This window comes from Chrysemys picta, chromosome 2 (genome assembly GCF_011386835.1).
Source record: "Chrysemys picta bellii isolate R12L10 chromosome 2, ASM1138683v2, whole genome shotgun sequence".
NCBI classification, from domain to species: Eukaryota; Metazoa; Chordata; order Testudines; family Emydidae; genus Chrysemys; species Chrysemys picta.
The window spans coordinates 105880241-105902312 of record NC_088792.1 but is presented as its reverse complement, the minus strand read 5'-3'; the positions used below and the strand labels follow the sequence as shown (position 1 = coordinate 105902312).

At 40.8% G+C, this 22072-nt stretch overlaps 1 protein-coding gene across 1 annotated transcript in view; it reads right to left on the bottom strand.

Moving 5' to 3' along the window:
• The window catches only part of ABCA13 (ATP binding cassette subfamily A member 13), a 268723-nt gene that overhangs the window by 146211 nt on the left and 100440 nt on the right, over positions 1-22072 (bottom strand). The window contains exons 33-38 of the mRNA XM_065583912.1: positions 20554-20673; positions 14287-14473; positions 10116-10334; positions 7207-7403; positions 5544-5701; positions 4843-5073 (exon numbers count right to left, since the gene is read on the bottom strand). Coding sequence (XP_065439984.1) covers positions 4843-5073; positions 5544-5701; positions 7207-7403; positions 10116-10334; positions 14287-14473; positions 20554-20673 — 1112 coding nt within the window. The remainder of the gene's footprint in view (positions 1-4842; positions 5074-5543; positions 5702-7206; positions 7404-10115; positions 10335-14286; positions 14474-20553; positions 20674-22072) is intronic.

Below are 22072 nucleotides of genomic sequence, written 5' to 3'. Positions count from 1 at the left end.
CTCCAGATCTGAAAATCTTCAGCTTTAAGGATATTCAGATCCAGATTTCGGAATGTTTGAATCCTATATGGCTCTGTATGTCTGTATTTTTTAATGATACCTGGGAAGTATCAGGTCACATATCCATGTGACAGTTCTGATTTTTTAAGAACTTTAATATCATCAAAATCTTTACTCCTACTACTATTTCATCTTAAACATATAACACTTTGTCAGAACTATAGATGCAATTATCCTCTCTTTTCCCATTTTTGTGTTATTTTTATCCTTTCTTCAGACAGTGAATGCTCCTATGGCTGCAGCTGGAATCAATGGCGAACATCCCATAGATTTAAATGGTTCAGGGGTATGCTCATAGCCATTAACTGTATGTCTTGTGTCAACAGGGAAACGAATGCACAAAAGAGCTAAGTTTAGCAAACAACAGGAACACACTTATTTAGCTGTAACATTCAGAACTCGTCTATATGGCCCACAGTTTGAGCTACAAGTGTGTGAATAGCTGGAACCTTTTAGTCCATGCCTGCAACATCCACAAAGGGGAGTTACAGCACAGCACTTGAGTGCGAATTGCTAGTCACACCCCTGTAATTCGAACAGGGGTGTGGTACAGACACAGCCTCAGAAGAAGAGAGACATTGCACAGATCACAACTTCCAAAAGAAATTGCCTGCACTTTCAAAGAGCCAAAGGCAGGTACACAACAAAGTCACTGGTAGATTCAGGCCACAAGGGACCCGCTTGTGATCATGTAGGCTGACTGCCAGCATAACAAAGAGCGCAGTACTTCCCTAAAATAATTCCTGTTTGAGCCATGTCTAAAAAATATGCTCTAGTTCAATGACAGGTCATGATGGAAGGCAGACAGCCCAAATAGTATACAAAACAGACTCACGCTACATTAGTGTTAGTAGAGCTGACTGGAACATTTTTGATTAAATGTTTTTTTTTTTTCATTGAAACTTGCTGTTTTGTTGAAGGTGAAACATTTGATGGAGCTGTATCTATTTTAACAAAATGTTGCCAGGAAGATGTTTGTGATCCAGTATGGACTTTCTGGTCATTTCAAGAGAGAAAGATCTGAACAGAAAACCTTTTCAATCTGGAAATGGATGTTTCATCACAATTCCATTTTGCAAGAACATTCCAATGCAGAATGAACACAAATTTCAAAACCTCAAAAGTTGTCATGAAATGGATTTGTTATCCTCTAGCCAGCTCTAAGTGTTATGTAGTGATTTTAATAAATCATGGTCCCGATTCTCCCCCAATTCCAACTCTTGGCTTATTGCTTATATTTATATTATATTATTCCTAATTCAGACAAGGAGAAAACAGTTAAAATCAAATGTAGCTAAGATGATAAGAATGGGTTTGACATGACAGTGACATGTTTTCCACTCGCAAGATGCTTCCTAGACATGAGAGGCAATATGGTCTCCCTTAAAGAGTTAAGTTTTTGAAAGTGTACAACTGTTCCACACAAATGGGCTGAAAAACAGCAAGGAGTGTGTGTGTGTGGGGGGGGGCCTCTGCACAAACAATCACTTGATACATTTTCCCTTTAAAGTCAGAGTTCTTTGTTTCCAGATTGAATTATTTGAATAGACTCAATAGAACTATTATGTGCTATCCATTTACTTGCCAGCGGAAAAAGGCTTTTGATAAGAAAATGGAGAATGAAGGTAACAATAGCTAATGATGACTGTGCAGAGATGACAGGAATCACCACAAATTAACATGTTAGTCTTCAAGGTACTGCATGACACATCAATATCTGTTGCCATTTAGGAAAGCTTATTTGCTTTTCTGCAGAAAACAACCAAGGGCAGGTACCTTTAAACTGAATGATCCAGAGAAATATGCTGATGAATGTTATACGTTTGCTATGATTGGTTCTGTAGGGCTATCATTTCCCTTTATGTAAAAGTCCTATAGAATTCAAGAGGGATGAAACCAATCATATAGAGAATAATCTAACCACCCATAAAATATAATAGATTATATCCTTTCCATACAAAGTGTAAACCATCCTGTATAATTTCAAAGAGAATGACAACCTTTCATAGGCTTTTTTGACACACCCCATAGAATTCTACAGCAAGGATATAATTCACCATTACATTCTAAAGAACGGTTATAAAAACCTGTAAATTATCTTTATTATTATTTTATTACTCTTATTGCAGTAACACATTGTGCTAACAATTGTACTCAGATATAACAAAAAGAAGGTCAGTATTTCAAAGAGCTTATGTATTTATTCAGTTCCACAGGGCTTTGTGATAAAGGTGTAGTTTCATTTAATTGTGATCCTGTTTTATAATTTAATTTAAAAGGAAACCATTACACTTGCTGATATATATTATTCAATTGGACCTCAATCCAATAAATGGATCTGTAGGGATGTCTAAACTGCAAAGAAAAACCCATGGCACTGAGTTTCAGAGCCCAGGTCAGTTGACTCAGGCTCATGGGGGGTCAAGCTATAGGACTATAGAAGTGTAAATGTTCCTGCTTGGGCTGGAGCCCGGGCTCTGAGAGCCTAACTCCTCACCAGGTTTCAGAGCTCGGGGCCTAGCTTGCTCCGCAATGTCTACACTGCTATTTTTAGCCCCACAGCCTGAGCTCCCAATCCATTGACCTGGTCAGTGTAGACATATCCTGTGTGTGGGTAGACGCCTTATGCACACTAGGGGTCTTAATGACTTTTTCAGCATTTCACATAGGTACACAGCTGTGGTTCTCAAACTATGCGTCGGGACCCCATTTTAACGGGGTCGCCCAGGCTGGTGTTGGCCCTGGGCCCCAGCAAGTCTGAAGCCCAAGTCCCATCGCCCAGGCTAAGATCATGCCGCCCACCCAAGGCAGAAGCTCTTGGACTTGATCTTTGGCCCTCCTGCCCAGGGCAGTGGGACTCGGGCGGTCTCAGTCTTCGGTCCCCACTCCCGGGGTCACGAAGTAATTTGTTGTTGTCAGAAGGGGGCCATGGCGCAATGAAGTTTGAGAACTGCTGTTCTAATGTATGCTCCAATGCAGTGGCTCTCCGCCTTTCCAGACTACTATACCCCTTTCAGGGGTCTGATTTGTCTTGCATATCCCTCACTTAAAAACTACAGTAATTGTTTACAAAATCAGACATAAAAATGCACAAGTGTCACATCACACTGTTACTGACAAATTGCTGACTTTCTCATTTTACCATACAGTTATAAAATAAATTAATTGAAATATAAATACTGTACTTACATTGCAGTGTATAGTATACACAGCAGTATAAAAAAGTCATTGTATGAAATTTTCATTTGTACTGACTTCGCTAGTGCTTTTTCTGTAGTCTGTTGTAAAACTAGGCAAATATCTAGATGAGTTGATGTATCCCCTGGAAGACCTCTGCGTATCCTCAGGGGTACATGTACCCCTGGTTGAGAACCACGGCTACAATGGACCTTCTCACAGAACTAAATGTATTTAGTAAGTAGGGGCTATGCATTTCCCACCATTTGTTTGTATGCATGTGGATTTTTGTATTTTTTATTTGAAAATAAAATGTCAATTCTAAATTGGCAAAAAAAAAAAAGTCTCAATGTTGCAAACCAGATAACTGCTAATGGTTTTTATATCTGACCCCATTATTTTCCACATGCATCATTCATGCTGCAAAGCAACAACACATAATTAATGTCCCCGATGACAGGCTTTCCTGAGTCTTGGTTTCATAAGCCCAGAAAAGAGATAAGTGTCTTCCCTAGATGACATTCTCTTCAGACTGCTGCTAATAATGCAACATACCTTCCCACCTCTTAGGGCGCGGGGTACATAAAATGATTGAAAGCTTACTATACACTGTGTGGTAAACTATCTAAAGAGACACTAACTTACAAAAATGTGCATTTGTATACTTGTCATTTGTTTTGTGCTTGGTCATATCCTAAGTTTTTTTTTTTTGTACATGGCCCACTTTGGGCTGTTTACAGAACTAAAGGAGATTGCTGGAAAAATCATATTTCTATGAAATGCTGCTGAGTGGATTGTACCATCAAATGAAAATATTGTCCCCCATCTACTGAAAAATATTAGTTTTGTTTTTTATCATCATTTCAAGCAGTGAAAAACAGGGGGTGGAGGTGTTTTGTTTTTTTAAGGATCTACACAATGATACTAGAGTAATGATGGGTCAAGGAATTTTAAAAGAACAGATAGTTGTAGTGGAAATAATTCATTCTCTGGTATAACCAGTTAAATAATGCCAGAGCCAAAACCAGTTGTGATGAACCCCCATCAGGTACATTGGCCAGATCAGAAGCAGAAGTAAATTTGCAAGAACAGCTATTCTTGTAAGATTTCCAGGCCAGTTCTGCCAACTCCTGAGGTTTGGTTAGTCCAGATAGAATTCAGAGAAGAGACAGAATTTTTTGAGAGTTATATGAACTGTACAGCCAAACCTTCTGAAGTTCATCCCTAGTTAATTCAAAGCTCAATTTTTTTCTGATGCTAAGAGTTAATGAGAGATTTGGACTGACAGTGATTTGGTGTTAAAACCCAGGCCATGTAAAATTTTCCTGAGATCAGCTGAGACAGAGAAGAACCTTCCAAAAGGTGATATCACCCTTTAGGATACATCAGGCTGTTGGAATGAATTATGGGAGGAGAGTGGTTGTTGCCCTTAAATAATATAGCAAAATTTAAAAATCTATATTCTACATGAGATGCTCTTTCTTGCTCCCCTCAGGAACCTGTCCTGAAATATTAGGTAGTAAAAAGATGGTCAAGAAGGTTAGATAGAAGCCAGTACAGCATCTCTAACCACTGACAGCTACTATGGAGAGAGAAACACAGTACCTCTTCCAAGGTGGTATCTGAAATGCCATAGCCAGTCACATGTAGACGTTCAAGGTTTTCATCCATAGCCTGAAAGAGGCCTTTAAAGGAGGACTTATCTGCCTTCGCTGGAATCGCAATAGTCAGCTCACTCCCACTGTTCTCTTTTAGGAATGCTTCTGGTACATAGAACTGTATCAGAGATGTGACTCGACTGATGTACTCAGGATCCTGGATTTCAAACGCAGAGGGCTGCACAGAAAGGAAAACAATAATAAATGGAGTTTATATGCCATCAGAAAGTTGTAAAACAGGTCACACTGAAAACAAATATGGGGCCAGTGCTGGAAACCCTTCCTCTGCTAGGTAGTCCCAGTGAAGTTTCTGGGTCTAATCTTGTGAGCAAGGGGCTACTCACCATGAGTAAGGGATTGCAGGATTGGGCCTCTATTCAGCAAATCATCAAATTACTAATTTTCACTATGTTGCTAGATTATTTTATGTGCCAATTAATTCAAGTATGAAGGTTGCGAAAAACATTTGTTATGCACCAGTATTAAATAGACCAAGTCTTTTCTGCATTGCTGGTTATGTAAGATAAAAGAACTACCACATTTATCTCACATATAAGTTACTAGCAGCGTTGCAAGGTTCCCTCAGAATAATTGATATGACCATTTCTTAGCATGAAGTACATATTGTGCACAATTCTGTCACCATACCTTTTTTATGAGTGTTAGACTGTATCCCTGGCCATATGTTTCCTTCAGATAAGAGGGAGGACCACAGCATCTCAGCTGCCCATGCTGCAGGATGGCAATGTGATCACTGAGCACCTCTGCCTCATCGAGATGGTGAGTGGTAAAGATCAAGGTGCAACCTACCCCAGGAAAAGCAGTACACACAGATTAACACTTTATTTTAAAATATTTGCTCATGAGAGACACCTTTTTTTCCCCAGCAGGATTCTTGAGGTGATAGTAATTCTATAAATTTACAAGAGTGTACTTCAGTATGCAGAACACAGACACAAAATGCCTGCTAACACGTGTTCCATTCACACTCCCTGAGACGGTACAGGTTATAAATCAGTGCAAAGTTTGTACTGGAATCTAAGAGAGACAACAAGCAGCAGTTCCAATTTCAAGGCTGAGAAGGTGTTTTAGGAGATTAGGAGATTCTTAACATCACATAACTTTGATGCCGGTTTCAATGGATCATTCACTGTGGTTTATTCCAGCTAATAGGGAGGGGAGGTGCCTGCTATCTCAGAAGCTTGCCTCCTATGGTCAGTTTTAGTTCATGACACTTGAAAATTAATGGAATGGCATGACTGATGAGTATTCTCTTTAGAAGAAAAATATATGCAGTCATATGGGAAAGAACAGAAAGTGAGAGCCCTCAAAAAATGAAAAAGCGAAGTCAAAGAGTGATGGAAGTAGGAGATAACCCTTTTCATCCAGGGCAGGATCAGCATGGACTCATAGCTAACCTGAATCTTGCATTAAACCCACTAGATTTTTCAAATCGCGACCCAGAACTGTGTCATGGAACGGAAGGGATTGGGTTGCAGCAGCTCTGGTCAGCATCGCCAACCGGGCCGTTGAAAGTCCCATCCGTGGTGCTACAGAGCTAAGGCAGGCTAGTCCCTACCTGTTCCAACACCGTGCTGCACCCCAGAAGTGGCCAGCAGGTCTGGCTCCTAAGTTGGGGGGGCACGGAGCTCCGCACCCTACCCCCGCCCTGAGCATCAGGGGCTGTGCCTGTGAGAACCACACGGAGCTGCTTGCACACCTCCGCCTAGGAGCTGGACTTGCTGCTGGCCGCTTCTGGAGGTAAGTCCACACCCCAACCCTGCACCCCAATCCCCTGCCTCATCCCTGAGCCCCCCCAAACCCAAAGCCCTTTCCTGCACCCCAAACCCATCATTCTCAGCCCCACCCCAGAGCTTGCATCCCCCAGCCCAGAGCCCTGACCACCTCCCACACCCCAACCCCCTGCCCCAGCCCAGAGCTCCCTCCCACACCCTGAAACCGTCATTCCTGGCCCCACCCCACAGCCCTCACCCCTGCACCCCAACCCTGAGCCCCTCCCACATCCCAAACCCCTCATTCCCAGCTCCACTGGGCCGCAGGCATCAACTATTTTCTTCAACTGGGTCACCAGAAAAAAAGTTTGAAAATCACTGCACTAGACCAACCATCTTTCCTGAAGACAAAGAGAAGTAAGTTTTGAATTTTAGTTGGCTGCTTTAAAATTTCAACAGCTGAATGGAATAGTTATCTCTGTTAGGATTTCTATTCAGCAACTGGAAAGAAAAATACTATTTTCAACCACCCTTTGCCTGGGAAGGATGTTAGTCAGAACATGACGTGAGTTTTGTACCAGCTCTGTACTTCAACAGAATGTCCCAGATTTTCCGACGTGAACATGGATCCACACCACTGGTGGGCTCATCTAGAACAACTGTCTTCGGATTTCCAATAAAGGAGATAGCAATTGAGAGCCTCCTTTTCATTCCCCCAGACAGGGCTCCGACATGTTTGAACTGGTGGTGGGATAAATCCACATCTTCCAGGGCTCTAGAATAAGAACACAAATAGAACTGTGACCTTTGAAAATCACAAGCCTTTTTAGATCAGCTACCACACCATCCCAACCAGTGGCACTAGAACATTTTTAGTAGTGGGGGTGCTGAAAGCCAGCCCTCTTACCCCTCCCTCCGCCCCAAGAGCTGAGTCTGGACAGGGGTTAGGGGGATGAGGCTGTGGCCACAGCTGGGTGCGGGCATGGAGCCAGGAGTGGAGCCCCAGGCAGGGGCCAGCAGCCAGGACCCTATGTGCAGGGCCAGGAGCAGACCCCCAGATATGGGGCCAGCAGCTCCGCATAAAACCTGGGGGTGCTGTAGCACCCTCCCACACCCTTACTTCCCGCGCCTATGATCCCAACCCACAGTAAAGTGACGAAAAGTCACTTGTATGCAAAATATCCATGGGCAGTTTAAGTACAGAGAAGCATATATAACTATTCAGTTTCTTCTGGTATCCACTGAAAAGAAGTAATAGTAATAATCAAAAAGCCTCTTATTTTTAACAGCAACCTCTCTATGAGCCTCCTGAAATATACTTTTAATGGCCTCTGTACAGGATAAAGCAAAAAATAATTCAAAATTATAGGCCTTAACCATGTTCCAGTGAAGTCACTGAGAGTCTTTCCCTTGATTTCAATAAGCTTTAGAATATCCTCTATAAGAATCTGGAGGGAGTGGGGAACATTTCAAGGAGAGCTGAGGATAGTTCTAGGACTCTGAAATATTATTTAATATTTGTATAACCTAGAGTTGCCAACTTCCTAAACACAGAAAACTGAACACACTTGTCCTTCCCCTTCCCCAAAGCCCCACTCCCTGCCCCCTTCTCTGAGACCCAGCCCTCCACTCAATCACTCACCCACTCACTTGCTCCTTTTCACCAGGCTGTGGCAGGGGGTTGGGGTATGGGAGGGAGTGAGGGCTCCGGGGTGGGGCTGGGGATGATGGCTTAGGGGTGCAGGAGGGGGTGCCAGGCTCGGGGGTGGGGGCTTGAAGCTGAGGCGGGGGTTGGAGTGTGGGAGGGGGTAGAGGCTCTGGGCTTGGGCCAGAAATGAGATGTTCAGGATGCAGGAGGGGGCTCAGGAAGGGGGTTGGGCTGTAGGAGGGGATGAGGAATGTGGGCTCCAGGCAGCGCTTACCTAAGGCGGTTCCCAGGAAGCAGCGACATGTCCCTCCAGCTCCGTGCACTGTTTCTGCCCACAGGCACCGCTCCCACAGCTCCCATTGGCTGTGGTTCCTGGCCAATGGGAGCTGCGGAGCCAGCGCACGGAGCCCCCATGGCCAGAGGAACATGCCAACCGCTTCCTGGTAGCCGCGCAGAGCCAGGCAGGGAGCCTGCCAGTCACACTGCACTGCCAACTGGACTTTTAACGGCCCGGTCAGCAGTGCTGAGCAGAGCCACCAGCACCCCTTTTCAACCAGGTATTCCGGTTGAAAACCGGACACCTGCTACCCTAGTATAACCACCCAGGCAAATAAAAACCCTCACATTGATCTGAAAGAAACAGTCATGAGAACTCAAGGATAATTAGCACATTCTGCTTCTCCTTACAAAACAAGATCTTTTAGGCCACAGCCTTGCAAACAGATCCCCCATGCAAACACTTATGTCTGTGCGGCGTCCCATTATAGGAATGGGACACCACACAGAAGCAATGGTATGAAGCCCTGATGAATTCAGCTTGTAAATAGGTGCCAGAGGCAAAAGCCAACAGAACAATATGAACTGCAGTAGAGCAAATTTCCACACACTTCATGAAAGGTCACCTCTTGGGAAAAGGAGGTAGTTTATTTGCCATAGGCTATTCAGTCCTTAGCCATTGTTTGTTGCTGCCTTCATGTATTATGTGGACACCTGTCCAATAAGAACTAGACTGCAAGACCACCAACTAATTTCACGTCACGCCATTGGCTGCTAATTGTGTTCTATCACTATCAACCTGGGTTCATTTGAACGGGCAAGCACAAGACAAGCTATCCCAGTGCTTGTCTGCTGAGTTATCCAGTCCTTCACAGTAATTTTCTACTTTAAAGAAAGCAAATTTCTAAAGCAAAGAGCTGACTTTATATGAATAAATACATTTATATAAATTTATATAAATACATTTATATCAAGGTATACATAGCATGCTTTCCAATCTTCTGACAAGCTACATTAAAATCTTGTGTTGCTTTGTTTAGAAAAAGTAATCTTACTGTTCCCTTATCTTTTTTTAATTTCTCATTTCTGTAATAGCCTTAGCAATGGGGGCCTAATTTGATACAAATGTTCTGCTTCTCATAAAAATATCTAGTTAGTGGCAAGAATCTATCCCCTGCGTCTTTGAGGATCTTGCATAGCATTGTTATTACATGGTTCTAGGGTATTCAGAATTCAGTAGTCCAAGTACTATAAGAGAGAGTGTTTACACTTCCTCTATGCTTTAGCTGAAACCACTAGAGAATTTTTTTAAACCTTGTCTGTAATATTCTTACTCTAATTTTTATTTCCATAATTTTATTACTGAAAATTAAGATCAGGAAATACATTTACAAGCCAGAATTTTAGAATACAAAACCCATCATTAGCGCTCTCAGGATTCCAATAGTTAGGGCTGACTCTCCTAGCATGAGGCTGTTTGTTTGTTCACCACAATGTTCTTGGAATGGTTTTGAAGGACAGCCTACATACAGATTTCCAGCAAGGAAAATAAGAACCACTAACCTACTGACTTGGTGATGTAACTGTTTCTTTGTCCACAGAGGCGCTTTCACTGAACCATAGAACAGCAGATGCTCTCGCACAGTTAAGGTGTCAAACAGCACATCATGCTGTGGGCAAACACCCATCTCCATTCTGATAGCAGCCAGATCAGTATGTATATCCCTTCCATTGATGATGATGGTCCCAGAGCTGGGAGGGTACAGGCCTGTCAACATTGATCTGATACAAGAAATAACAGTGTTGTTGTAGCTGTTTGATCACATGGAAGATGCAGAAGAAGAATTCTGTTGAGCGCAAAAGCTTCTCTCTTTCACCAACAGAAGCTGGTCCAATAAAAAAAAAATATTACCACACCCACCTTGCTCCCGCTCATAAGAAATAATACAAATTCAATAAAATCACTATATTCAGGACACACTCTATGTTGTATCCTGAATTTGATCAATTGACTTGACTTCTCACAATAATTTCTTGTCTAGCAGCTGCATTATTTTAATGATGCTGGAGTGTGTATGGAGGAAACCTTGAGATTAATGCAAAAATGGTTATTAATAAAATTATAATTTACTCTTACAATGTTACCTTTACTGATTTTAAGAGAGACCTACATTTATTTGTATACTCACTGAACTTAGAGGTTTGAACACATACTTTTGTTTTTGGTTGCTCATTTTATTAAATGGAATGTTAAATTTTATTAAATGGAATTCTTTAGGCAATCTTCTTTCTGTCAACCATTGACAAGTCTCAAGTGCCAAAGGATATACCTTTGCCATAATACTCCTGTATGTTTATAAAGGGTCTAAAATTTAACTTTTACCTACTATTGCTTTAACTTTCTCTACTACCTTCTTTTACAATATGTTTTTAAAATGTACATAAGCATTGGTTATTGTGATGAGTGCTTTGCATAAAATATTTAATACAAGTCTTTACTTGCAAGATGTAAATATATCACAAAAGCAGATCACAAATCCAAGGAGCATTTTGGTCCAAAGACTATAATAAAAGGGTCTTATCAAAAACAGGACATCTTTTGCGTAAGATACCAGGTGATACAGATATGATCTTATCTAAAAAAAACCCAAACTTTGTATGATGATATTTATGCTTTAGAAAGAGTCCTCACTTTAAAAGAAGATAAGGATGTTTTGTTTAGAACAAAGGGAAATGTATGGATGTGGTGTTAACTGTAAAACTAAGATGTAAAGTGGGCTTTCCTTTTATCCCACCCTCCACACATGCTCTTTCAACACAAAACCTCTCATTTAAAACCTACTCATAAGGTGCTAAAGAATTTTCTTATTGAAAATAATTTCTTCTATAAGCATTCAGAAGTGTTCATTCTTCAGACTAAGAAAATCCCGGATAGCTGGAAAATGTTTTACAGAAGTTGTTGGTTACTTTTATCTACCTTGTTTTTCCTTTTAATGGTTCAAAACTTTGTTTATTCCTTAAAAGCTTTTAAGGTGTAGAGCTGCAAATATTTTATCTAAATGCAAAGGTTTTTTTGCAATAATTTACTAATATCTTTGCTAAATGGTAAGATGCTTCATGTACTAATATGGTATCCGCTGACCTTGCTGTGACTGGCTATTAATGTAAGAAGTCATTTGAGTATACAATACTTTTTTTCTTAATTGGGGGGTTAATTAGTTATCTGGCAATGCTTAAGCAACTTCCTGAACAAACTAATAAAAACAAGCAGCACCTCTCCAAAGACTGATTAGGAGAAAGGACAATTTATTTATTTAATGAATACTCAAGTTTAAAAGCCTCTCTTTAAGAATTAAGTTTAAGAATAATTCAAAATTGAAAAACTTTCATATCTAACATATGGGTGGCCTTGAACCTATTTGAAACAGAATTTCAACTCCTGATGAAATCTAATGAATAGCTCAGAAAATATGCTGAGTAAAAAGTTAAAACTCTAACATTAAGGATGTTCTGACAGTTTACTGCCACAAAAGAGCAAAAACAATTAGAAGTTTATATTTACGAGGGGAGGGTTTTTACTAAGACCAACCCACAAAGAAACTGAGCCAATGAAAGGATGATAACAGCTAATCTGAATCCTACCAAGTCTGAAAGAAGTGTTTTCTCCTCTTTCCATGAAATTAGACAAAAGAGATGGGCATAAAGTAAATGACGAGCAACACTCTGCTCTCATCCTCAACTTTTCAGAGCTCATCACAGCTCATCCTGTTCATCTCTGCAACTGAGCTGTGACCAACTGCTAAGAAGAAGAAAGACACTGAACAGCATCAAGAAGAAGTAATCTTCTAGCTCAAATGGCATCACCATCAAGACTTCAATATGGATTGGTGAGATGAAGTTGTAAAGAGCTGCCAAGGAATTAGATTTAAAATTTTCTTGTAATGATTTTCATGGGATATTGAAACACTATTGTAATTTATTGTAATTTTCTCCCAATAAACCCCAAATGGTTTAGACCATTTATTTCCAGAGAGAAGCCATTGACTAACCTTTGGTAAATAGAAAAACAGTGGGATTTAATTTGAATTTAAGATTCTGGATATTAACTAACTTGCCGTTCAAGGAGTGGTCTTGAGACTGGCTTCTTTTCAGTAACTGACAAATACTTTCTTTGGATTTATAGAGTATTTGTCAGTTACTGACTCAGTTAAGATTTTAAAACCTTTGCCCATTTATAAACAATGTTATCCATGATAAACACAACAGGACTTACCTGCCCTGGAACAAAATTATTTCAAAATTATTATTTTTTGCCCATCTATAAGTTGTTTTAGTTAATAAGGATACTCTGAAACAGAACTCTACTAATTTTGGGAATAACAGGACCTCTGCCAGGGTGGACAACTTTCAAACGTGTAACCTGTCCAACGTTCTCCACAGAGACATATATAGAAGAGTTTGTAACTGAAGTAACAATTGTTTATCTTTTCTTTTTTCCTCATTTCCTTTCCTTAGTAAGGCAGTCATAGTTACTAACTGGGATTATTTCACTTGTTTTAATAGCAGTTTCCCCTAAATCCTGGCAAAGAACCTCATGTGACTAAAATAGTGGGAGTCATGTCACTGAATTGGCATTATGAGAGAGAAATATTAAAGGTTTGCCCTGCTATTTCTTGTTTTTCTAAATTGTAAGTTTTAGTAATTTTTTAAAATAAAATTACTTGGTGCTCAACAACTTGAAGCATCCCTTAGTACTCCAAAAGTGCTTTAGGTAGATCCTCAACTGATGTAAATTGGTGTACTTCTATTAGGTGTACTGGAACAGCAACAACAACTTCTTGCACAAGTGGAGTATTTGGCCCTTTATAATTCGGAAAAATTTCTAATGGTAAAATCTTTTTTTAATTAAACCCGATATCAATAATTCATTATCTCTCTTGCTATTTCCTGAACAAGGCTCATTTGTCTAGCCAAGACACAGAAAAAGAGAGAGATCAACTGACTAGTATTTCCTGGTTAAAAATATATATTTATCCCAGTTTAGCTGTAAATGCAGGGTAAAAACTCTAATTCCTAATTTATGTAGGCTCATTTCTGCAATCCTTAACCCATGTTAATCAAGTTGACTAAATCTAGAATCCAGTTCATTCTCATTAGTAATTTATGTACCTGCAGGGGTTAAGAAAAAATGGTCCGAATTCTTGATATTTCATTAATACAAAAGGAAGAAATAGATTAACTTTTTAATTAAGCCAGATTTTTTAAAATGTTTTTCTTTGTTATTTTGGCTTCTTTTCAGCTGTCAGAACATCCTCTTCAACATCCAGGAAGAAAGTTTGCAAGCTCAGTAAACCTCTGAGATCTCCATCTGATGGAAGCACAGGTGGAATGTTGTAGAGTGTGAGGAAAAGAAAGAAGGGTTTCCTTCAGGTCTCTCTGCACCCATGCCCACAATAACCCCTCATCTCCCAGCTACTACTAAAGCTGCTTAAAATAATGGCTTTACCATTGAGGTTATGATAAATGGGACCCAATTTTCCACTGCAATGCCTTTGTTTTGCCAGAGGCACCTGGCACAGTAAGTTCATTTAAGCAACTTTAGTGGCATCTTTTGCATGGCAAAAACAATAACCAAGCAAGGAGATGGAATAGCTCATTTGCTGATGTACAAAACATTTCAAAGCACCAGATAAGGTAAAATGTGTAGTAGGCCATCATTCAGCAATGGACATACATTATTGTAGTCTTGCCAGCTCCATTGGTACCCAAGAGAGCTGTGATTTGACCCTTGTAGAAAGTGAGGTTGAGATCTTTAACTGCAGTCTTTTTGTTGTCTGTGTATTCTTTGGTGAGTGACATCAGTATAACTCCTATTGGGCTTCCTCCTTCACTCACGCTTCTCTCATTTGCAGGCAGAGAACCTGTGTAAATGAAGAATAAGGCTTTAAAAGCACTGGCAGTTATATAGTGAAAATGCATTGGCTTTAGCTTTCCTGAAATGGTCATCACTGTTGTACATTTAAGCTAGAGGGTCAGGTGATATAAATTGGTATAGCTCCATTCAAATCAATGCTGCTGTGCCAATTTATAACTATCACGGATAGGGACCACAGTTATGCTAAGTATCTAATCAATGAAAAAGTTTAATTGCAGCTTAAAACACCAAAAATAAAACTGATAAATGTGTGTGCACATGTTAATACAAATATGCACATATATAGTAATTATTAAAATGTTATTGTCATCTATTAAAATGTATTTCTTGAATAATGAGATTTTTACAAATGAACGAGCAAAAATGGAGGTTGTGGACCAGAGAAAATAGGGACAGTATGGATTGACTAAATGGAATGGAGAAAAAGAAATGCACACAACACAAAGGAATAACAGAGGCTAGTGTTTGGAGAACCAGTTCTGTTAAAATATGAAACAACCAGAACCTCTGCCCGTTGCTCAGTAATTTTTAATATTAGAATAACGGTGGTTCTAATCTAGGGTTACCATATCTCATAAATAAAAAAAAAGGACCCTCCACGGGCCCTGGCCCCGCCCATTTCCCCACCCCCTAGCCTCGCCCCAACTCCTCCCCTTCCACTCCCAGCCAGGGGGAAAGGGCTGCCCGAGAGCTACCGGCTTCAGGGTTTGCCGGGCAGCCCCCAGACCCTGCACCCCCAGCCGGTGCTTCCCCAGCGCAGCTGGAGCCTGGGAGGGGAAGCGCCCAGCCGGGGGCGCAGGGTCTGGAGGCTGCCCAGTAAACCGTGAAGCCGGTAGCGCTCGGGCTTTGGGCAGCCCCTATGCCTCCAGACCCTGTACCCCGAGCCGGGCACTTCCCCTCCCGGGCTCCGGCGGCTGGAGGCTCTGCTCCTCTTCGGCTCTGTGTAACTGACACAGTGTAAGTTATGCAGAGCCCCCACGGCTGGAGGCTCTGCTCCTCTTCGGCTCTGTTTAAGAGCCGGGCTGCCCGAGTGCTACCGGCTTCGGGCAGCCCCCGTGCCTCCAGACCCTGCACCCCCAGCCGGGCACTTCCCCTCCCGGGCTCCGGCGGCGCAGGGTCCGGAGGCACGGGGCCGCCCGAAGCCGGTAGCGCTCGGGCAGCCCGGCTCTTAAACAGAACCGAAGAGTCGGGGAGGAGCAGAGCCGCCATTTTCCTGGACATGTTTGGCTTTTTGGCAATTCCCCCCGGACGGGGGTTTGACTGCCGAAAAGCGGGACATGTCTGGGAAAAAGAGGACATATGGTAACCCTATCTAATCCCTTCCAACAACCTTGTGACCATTCTCCAACTAGACTTTGCCAGCTTCCCTGCAACTTGTACCAAGGTCCTTCTCCCGGGTCATCCTCCCGTTTAGCTTTCCTGGATTGTGTTTCAGAGTCCAGAACCTTTAACTCTACCAGCCTGTAAGATGACTGGACTCACCCCTGTGGCACCTCCCACTGGTCATCCAGGGAATTAGCTCACCAGCCTCTGGAGCGCCCTCTGCTGGTGCCCATGTCCCTCCCAGGACCCAGTGCCCCTCTTACTGGGATGCTGCCCCCTGGCAGTACCCCACAGATCTGGGTCTCCCCTCCCTGGGGAACCCCCACCCACTATTCCCACCTTGCCTCAGCACTAGGCCACGGCCAGTCACCAACTAGCCCCACTCCCTGGGGCAGACTGTCAGGACTGGGAGAGAAAAAGTGAAGGTCTCTATCCAAAGTAATCATCAAAGGTAAATGTGAAATCTACTGATGGAGGGACCTGGAGCCTGTTTGTGAGGAGAGATCACTTGGTGGAGGGCTTCAAAGTCAAATTAGTTCAGATAATATTCCAATTAACATCTACATATTTAGACATTTAACTGAACCTCTGAAGCTTCTGAAATTTTCCCTTCAGTAGCAGAGAGGTACTGATGCAAAATGCTCTTGGGTGATTGGGACTTCTGGCCTCTACTATAAATAGTTGAACCAGTCCAGATAATATGTAATTTCAAATGGTCACAGAGGACTGCCAAGGCCCAAGAATGGATGTAGGTAGCATGTGTTTCTCTATCCATGAATCTTTAATCAACAGAAATACATGACAACGTAGTAAAATGGGCCTTAGAGAAAATAAAAGAAATCAGATTTTAAACAGCAAAACATGTAAGGAATTCATAAGTAGCCAAACACAGAACTGGAAAGAAACAGTGGAAATGGTTGTAGGCAGCTGTAGCCCTGGAAAATAGAGGTGATAAGTGTATTATTAAAATGTGAGGCTAAAAAAAAGAGTCAGAAAGGGCAGAGTTTAGATGACAAACAGAATGAAAAAGAAAATTCACATAAAAGAAACTTTTCACTGAAGCAAGGAGAAGATAAAAACAGAGCCTTATATTTGATTTGATCTGAAAAAAAAGTGTAGCGGTAGAAAAACTGAACGCTGACCATGAATTTTAATGAGCACAAAATTGTTCAGGTTAGTGGACACTATACAACACTGTGAGGAATGTCAGAGGGACCTTAAAAAGCTTGGTGAATGGGCAGCACAATGGCAGATGAAATTCAGTGTTGACAACGAACCCCGCTGTTGCTGTCCTCGGGCACTCTGTGCCGGCAACAAGATGACCTGGATGTCGATGGTGATTGTGAAATGCTCAAGAAAATTAGAGACAAAATACAAAATAGAAGACTCAGTAATAATGGGAGATTTCCACTATCCTCATATTGACTGGGTACAGGTCATATCAGGATGGGATTCAGAAATAATGTTTCTAGACACCATTAATGACTGCTTCTTGGAGCAGCTAGCCCTGGAACTCACAAGAGGAGAGGCAAATTTTGATTTAGTCCTAAGTGAAGCACAGGATCTGGTCCAAGAGATTAATATAGCTGAACTGCTCAGTAATAGCAACAATAATATAATTAAATTTAACATTCTTGTAGAGGGGTAAAATATCAAAGAAACCCACCACAGTAGCATTTAACTTCAGAAAGGGGAACAACACAAAAATGAGGAAACTATATAAATGGACATTAAAAGGAACAGTTATATGGGGAGATTATGGTGGATCAGTAAAGTGCCTGGACCACTACCAGTGACTGGAAAATCAATTATCATGCTTATTGACAAAAACAGCCAAGTTAGTGGGCCCATGTTGCAGCCTTAGCATAACTAAGCCAGGAGATGAGGGAGTTTGAGCGACCACAAGAAGGGAGACTGACCCTGTGTCCTTCCTGATAAGATTTCTGTTTAAATTGATGAGGCATGGGTTTTAGAAAACAGGAAGCTTATCTATATTTATACTCTTGGGTGTGTTTGTCAGGGCCCTCAAGCAAGCAGACTCTGAAAAAACACATTTTTCTAATTAGCGGTCTGAGGAAACCTCTTGCTTAACTGCTGAAATTGTTTGCTTAACAAGTTTTTTTTGATTGATATGTTATTGTCATACTAACAATAAATAAGGGGGGAGAAGTTTGGGCTAGTTGGATCACTTTGTGGACACCCCTGAGGGTACCCAATGGCAGATGGAAGACAGGCCATCGGATGGCTGTCATTGTACCACTCGAAAATTGCTCCAGACTTTGGTAATTATTGGGGGTTGTGGGTTTTTACTAACCTGTTGGGGACATATGTAAGTGCTTGAGACTAAATAAAGTATAGCTTTGACATTGCAATACAAGAGTGCTCTTATTTAATCATCTATCGGTCGGATGGCCATGTCCCCCATTTACTTATGTCCTGCTTCCGCCTCACCCCCATGACTAAACAACACAGTAAAAGAAGCAGAGGCAAAAGGGCATCCTTTACAAATTGAAAGTCAAATTCTACTGAGGAAAATAGAAAGGAGCATAAAAGTATAATGAAGTAGGCCAAAAAAGAATTTGAAAAGCAACTAGAAAAATACTCAAAAACTAACAGCAAAAATTTTTAAGTACATCAGAAACAAGAAACCTGCCAAACAATCAGTGGGACCACTGCACAATCGAGGTGCTAAAGGAGCACTCAAGGAAGACAAGGCCATTGCAGAGAAGATAAATGAATTCTTTGCATTGGTCTTCACTGCAGAGCATGTGAGGGAGATTCCCACACCTGAGCCATTTTTAAGTGACAAATATGAGGAACTGTCCCAAACTGAGGTGTCAATAGAGGTGGTCTTGGAATAAACTGATAAATTAAGCAGTACAATGTCACCAAGGCCAGATTCTATTCACCAAAGGATCCTGAAAAAACTCAAATATGAAATTGAAGAACTAACTGTGGTATGTAACCTATCACTTAAAACAGCTCCTGTACTAGATGACTGGAGGATGGCTAACCTGATGCCATTTTTTTTTTTTAAAAAGACTCAAGAGATGATCCTTACAATTAGTCCAGTAAGCCTATCTTCAGTACCAGGCAAACTGGTTGAAACAATAGTAAAAAAAAAAAAAAAAAACCCACAGAATTATCAGACACATAGATAAACACGATTTGTTGGGGGAAGAGTCAACATAGCTTTTTCTAAAGGAAAATCATGAATCATGAGCGGGGTCAACAAACATGTTGACAAGAGTGATGTGGTGGATATAGTGTACTTGCACTTTCAGAAAGACTTTGACAAGATCACTCACCAAAGGCTTTTAAATAAAGTAAGCAATCATGGGATAAGAGGGAAGGTCCTCTCATAGATCAATAACTCGCTAAAAGATAGGAAATAAAGGGTAGAAATAAATGGTCAGTTTACAAAATGGAGACGGGGAAATAGTGTGGTCCCCTAGGGATCTGTACTGGTGCTGTTCAACATATTCATAAATGAGCTGGAAAAATGGGTATATAGCGAGGTGGCAAAGTTTGCTGATGATACAAAATTACTCAAGATAGCTAAGTCCAAAGAAGACTGCGAAGAGTTACAAAGGGATCTCACAAAACTGGGTGATTGGGCAACAAAATCGTAGATTAAATTCAATGTTGATAAATGTAAAGTAATGTATATTGGAAAACATAATCCTAACTATACATACAAAATGATGGGGTCTAAATTAGCTGCTACCACTCAAGAAAGATCTTGGACTCATTGTGGATAGTTCTTTGAAAACATCCACTCAGTGTGCAGTGGCAGTCAAAAGAGCAAACAGAATGTTAAAAAGCTTTAAGAAAAGGGTAGATAATAAAACAGAAAATATCATAATGCCATTATATAAATCCAGGATATGCCCATACCTTGAATACTTCAGGCAGTTCTGGTTGCCCCATCTCAAAAAAAAAGTAGAAATGGAAGGGCAATAAAAAGTATTAAGGGTATGGAACAGCTTCATAAGAGGAGAGATTAAAAAGACTGGGATTATCCAGTTTGGAAAAGAGATGACAAGGGGGAATATGATTGAAGTCTATAAAATCATGAATAGTGTTGAGAAAGTCAATAGGGAAGTGTTATTTACCCCCTTACGTAACACAAGAAGCAGGGATCACCCAATGAAATTAATAGGCAGCAGGTTTAAAACACAATGCACAGTCAACTTCTGGTTCTCATTGCCAGGGAATGTTGTGAAGGCCAAAAGAATAAGTGGGTCCAAAAAAGAATTAGATAAATTCATGGAGGATAAGACCATCAATTGCTATTTGCTAAGATGGTCAGGGATGCAACCCTATGCTCTCGGTTTCCCTAAGCCTCTGACTGCCAGAGGCTGGGACTGGATGACAGGATATGAATCCCTCAATGATTGCCCTGTTCCATTCATTCCTTCTGAAGCATCTGGCACTGATCACTGTCAGAAGACAGGATACTGAGCTAGATGGACCATTAGTTTGACCCAGTATGACCATTCTTATGCGATGGGTTCTAATTGAACTTTATCCACTCAGACATCTTTGTGGACAGTCAATGAAAACTTTTTACTCAAAAAATCTTTTTAAATAAAAAAAAACCCCAACAAAATGTTAGGATGCATGAGTAGTGAGATATAAATTTAAACTTAGACTCAACCAATTATGGAAGATAGATTACTAACAGTGAATTATGCAGAAAAAGAAAATAATGTTTACTAAAAGGCTCCTGCTATTACAAACCTTCATTGATAAAAAGCATATTGGAATTTAGATGTTTCCTTCTCTTCTCTGTACCACGCAGCTTCTTCCAGTAAGAGATAGTAAAGGGGAAATACCATGGCTTTCTGAACCCCAATCTTCCTAGATGTTAAATATAAGAGAAACATTTGAAACATTTTCAAAATTAATTTGTTGTTCAAACATATAAGCTAATTCTATTATCCTATATTTCTGTTGTTGTTTTCCAAGGGAACAGGGATATAAAATCTTATCTATACTGCATAGCATAGATTTTTTTTATATAGCACTTTTCTTCACAAAATATCCAAAAGCATGTTACAAGCTTTGGGGTCAATCTTGCGATCATAGAAATCAATGGAACTTTTGACACTGAAATTTGCTTGTGGAGACGGCTCTCTCAGCATTATCCTGGCATTAGTGAGACAATCCAAATAAAGATTTGGCCCATAACTTGAGCTAAGCGTAGTAAGGCTCAGTGAACTGGGGTAAAGGTATCAAGCTTTTTACCTGCCCTAATCTGGGCCAGTCCCTAGCATGTGCCACCTGCCAACAGTTGCCATTCTAGCACCAAGGGATAGCAAGGTCTAGTGACAACTTAGCCACGCCTGCTTTTTCCCAGATTCGTTTCCTACGCTAGGGCAGGGAGGAAAGATGTAGAACCTGCTGCAGTGGCTGAATGGCACAAAAGATACTTCTCCGTACACAAGTGAATCATCAAGGAGACAGATTTGATACCTTTCCAGCTGCTTTGCACCACCACTTTGCAAGCCAATTGGCAGAGGAGCAAGGATCTGGCCTTGTACTGTAGTACATTAACACAAAGGGGCAGAAATATGGCTGCACATACTGCCTTAACATTGACATTTCCTGACCTTTTCAGTGCTTCACTCAGCATTAACTTAATGTGGTTTTTGTATCCGTGGAGTCACAGTATGTGGTACTGAATAGCAAGTGACGACCTTAATTTTTAAGTGAAAGATTTTTCCCTGAGATACAGTTACATTATTGTATTCCCTTCTGTTTCCATGTCAAACTTTTCAGTTATTCATTTTGAATTAAATATACAATAAGCAGCAAAAAACATGTAATTTGCCAAGTTGAGCGAGTGAAAATTTCATGTCATGAAAGAGGTGTTTAGAAAGCATTCCAAATGCCCCAACAACCAACATAAGGGCATTAATAATAATAAAAATAATAAAAAAAAAACCTAGAGATTGTAGGAAAAATGAATCCCACCTTCTGAGAATAAATTTGGGATGTAATTAATTTCAGTTGTGACACAGAATTATTGGTGGAAAGAGATGATGTTCATTAGCATTCTGAAAATACGTTATTAATAAATAGCCTTAATAAAGTGTCCTAATCCTGACTCGGACAGAACACCCAGTTAACTCAATATGAGTTCTGCTACTGGACTGAACTCGGTCATTATACAGTGTCAATCAGCCTGAGAAATCTTTATTCAATTATCTATTCTCCTTATATATATACACACATACACAAATAGACTTCATACCAT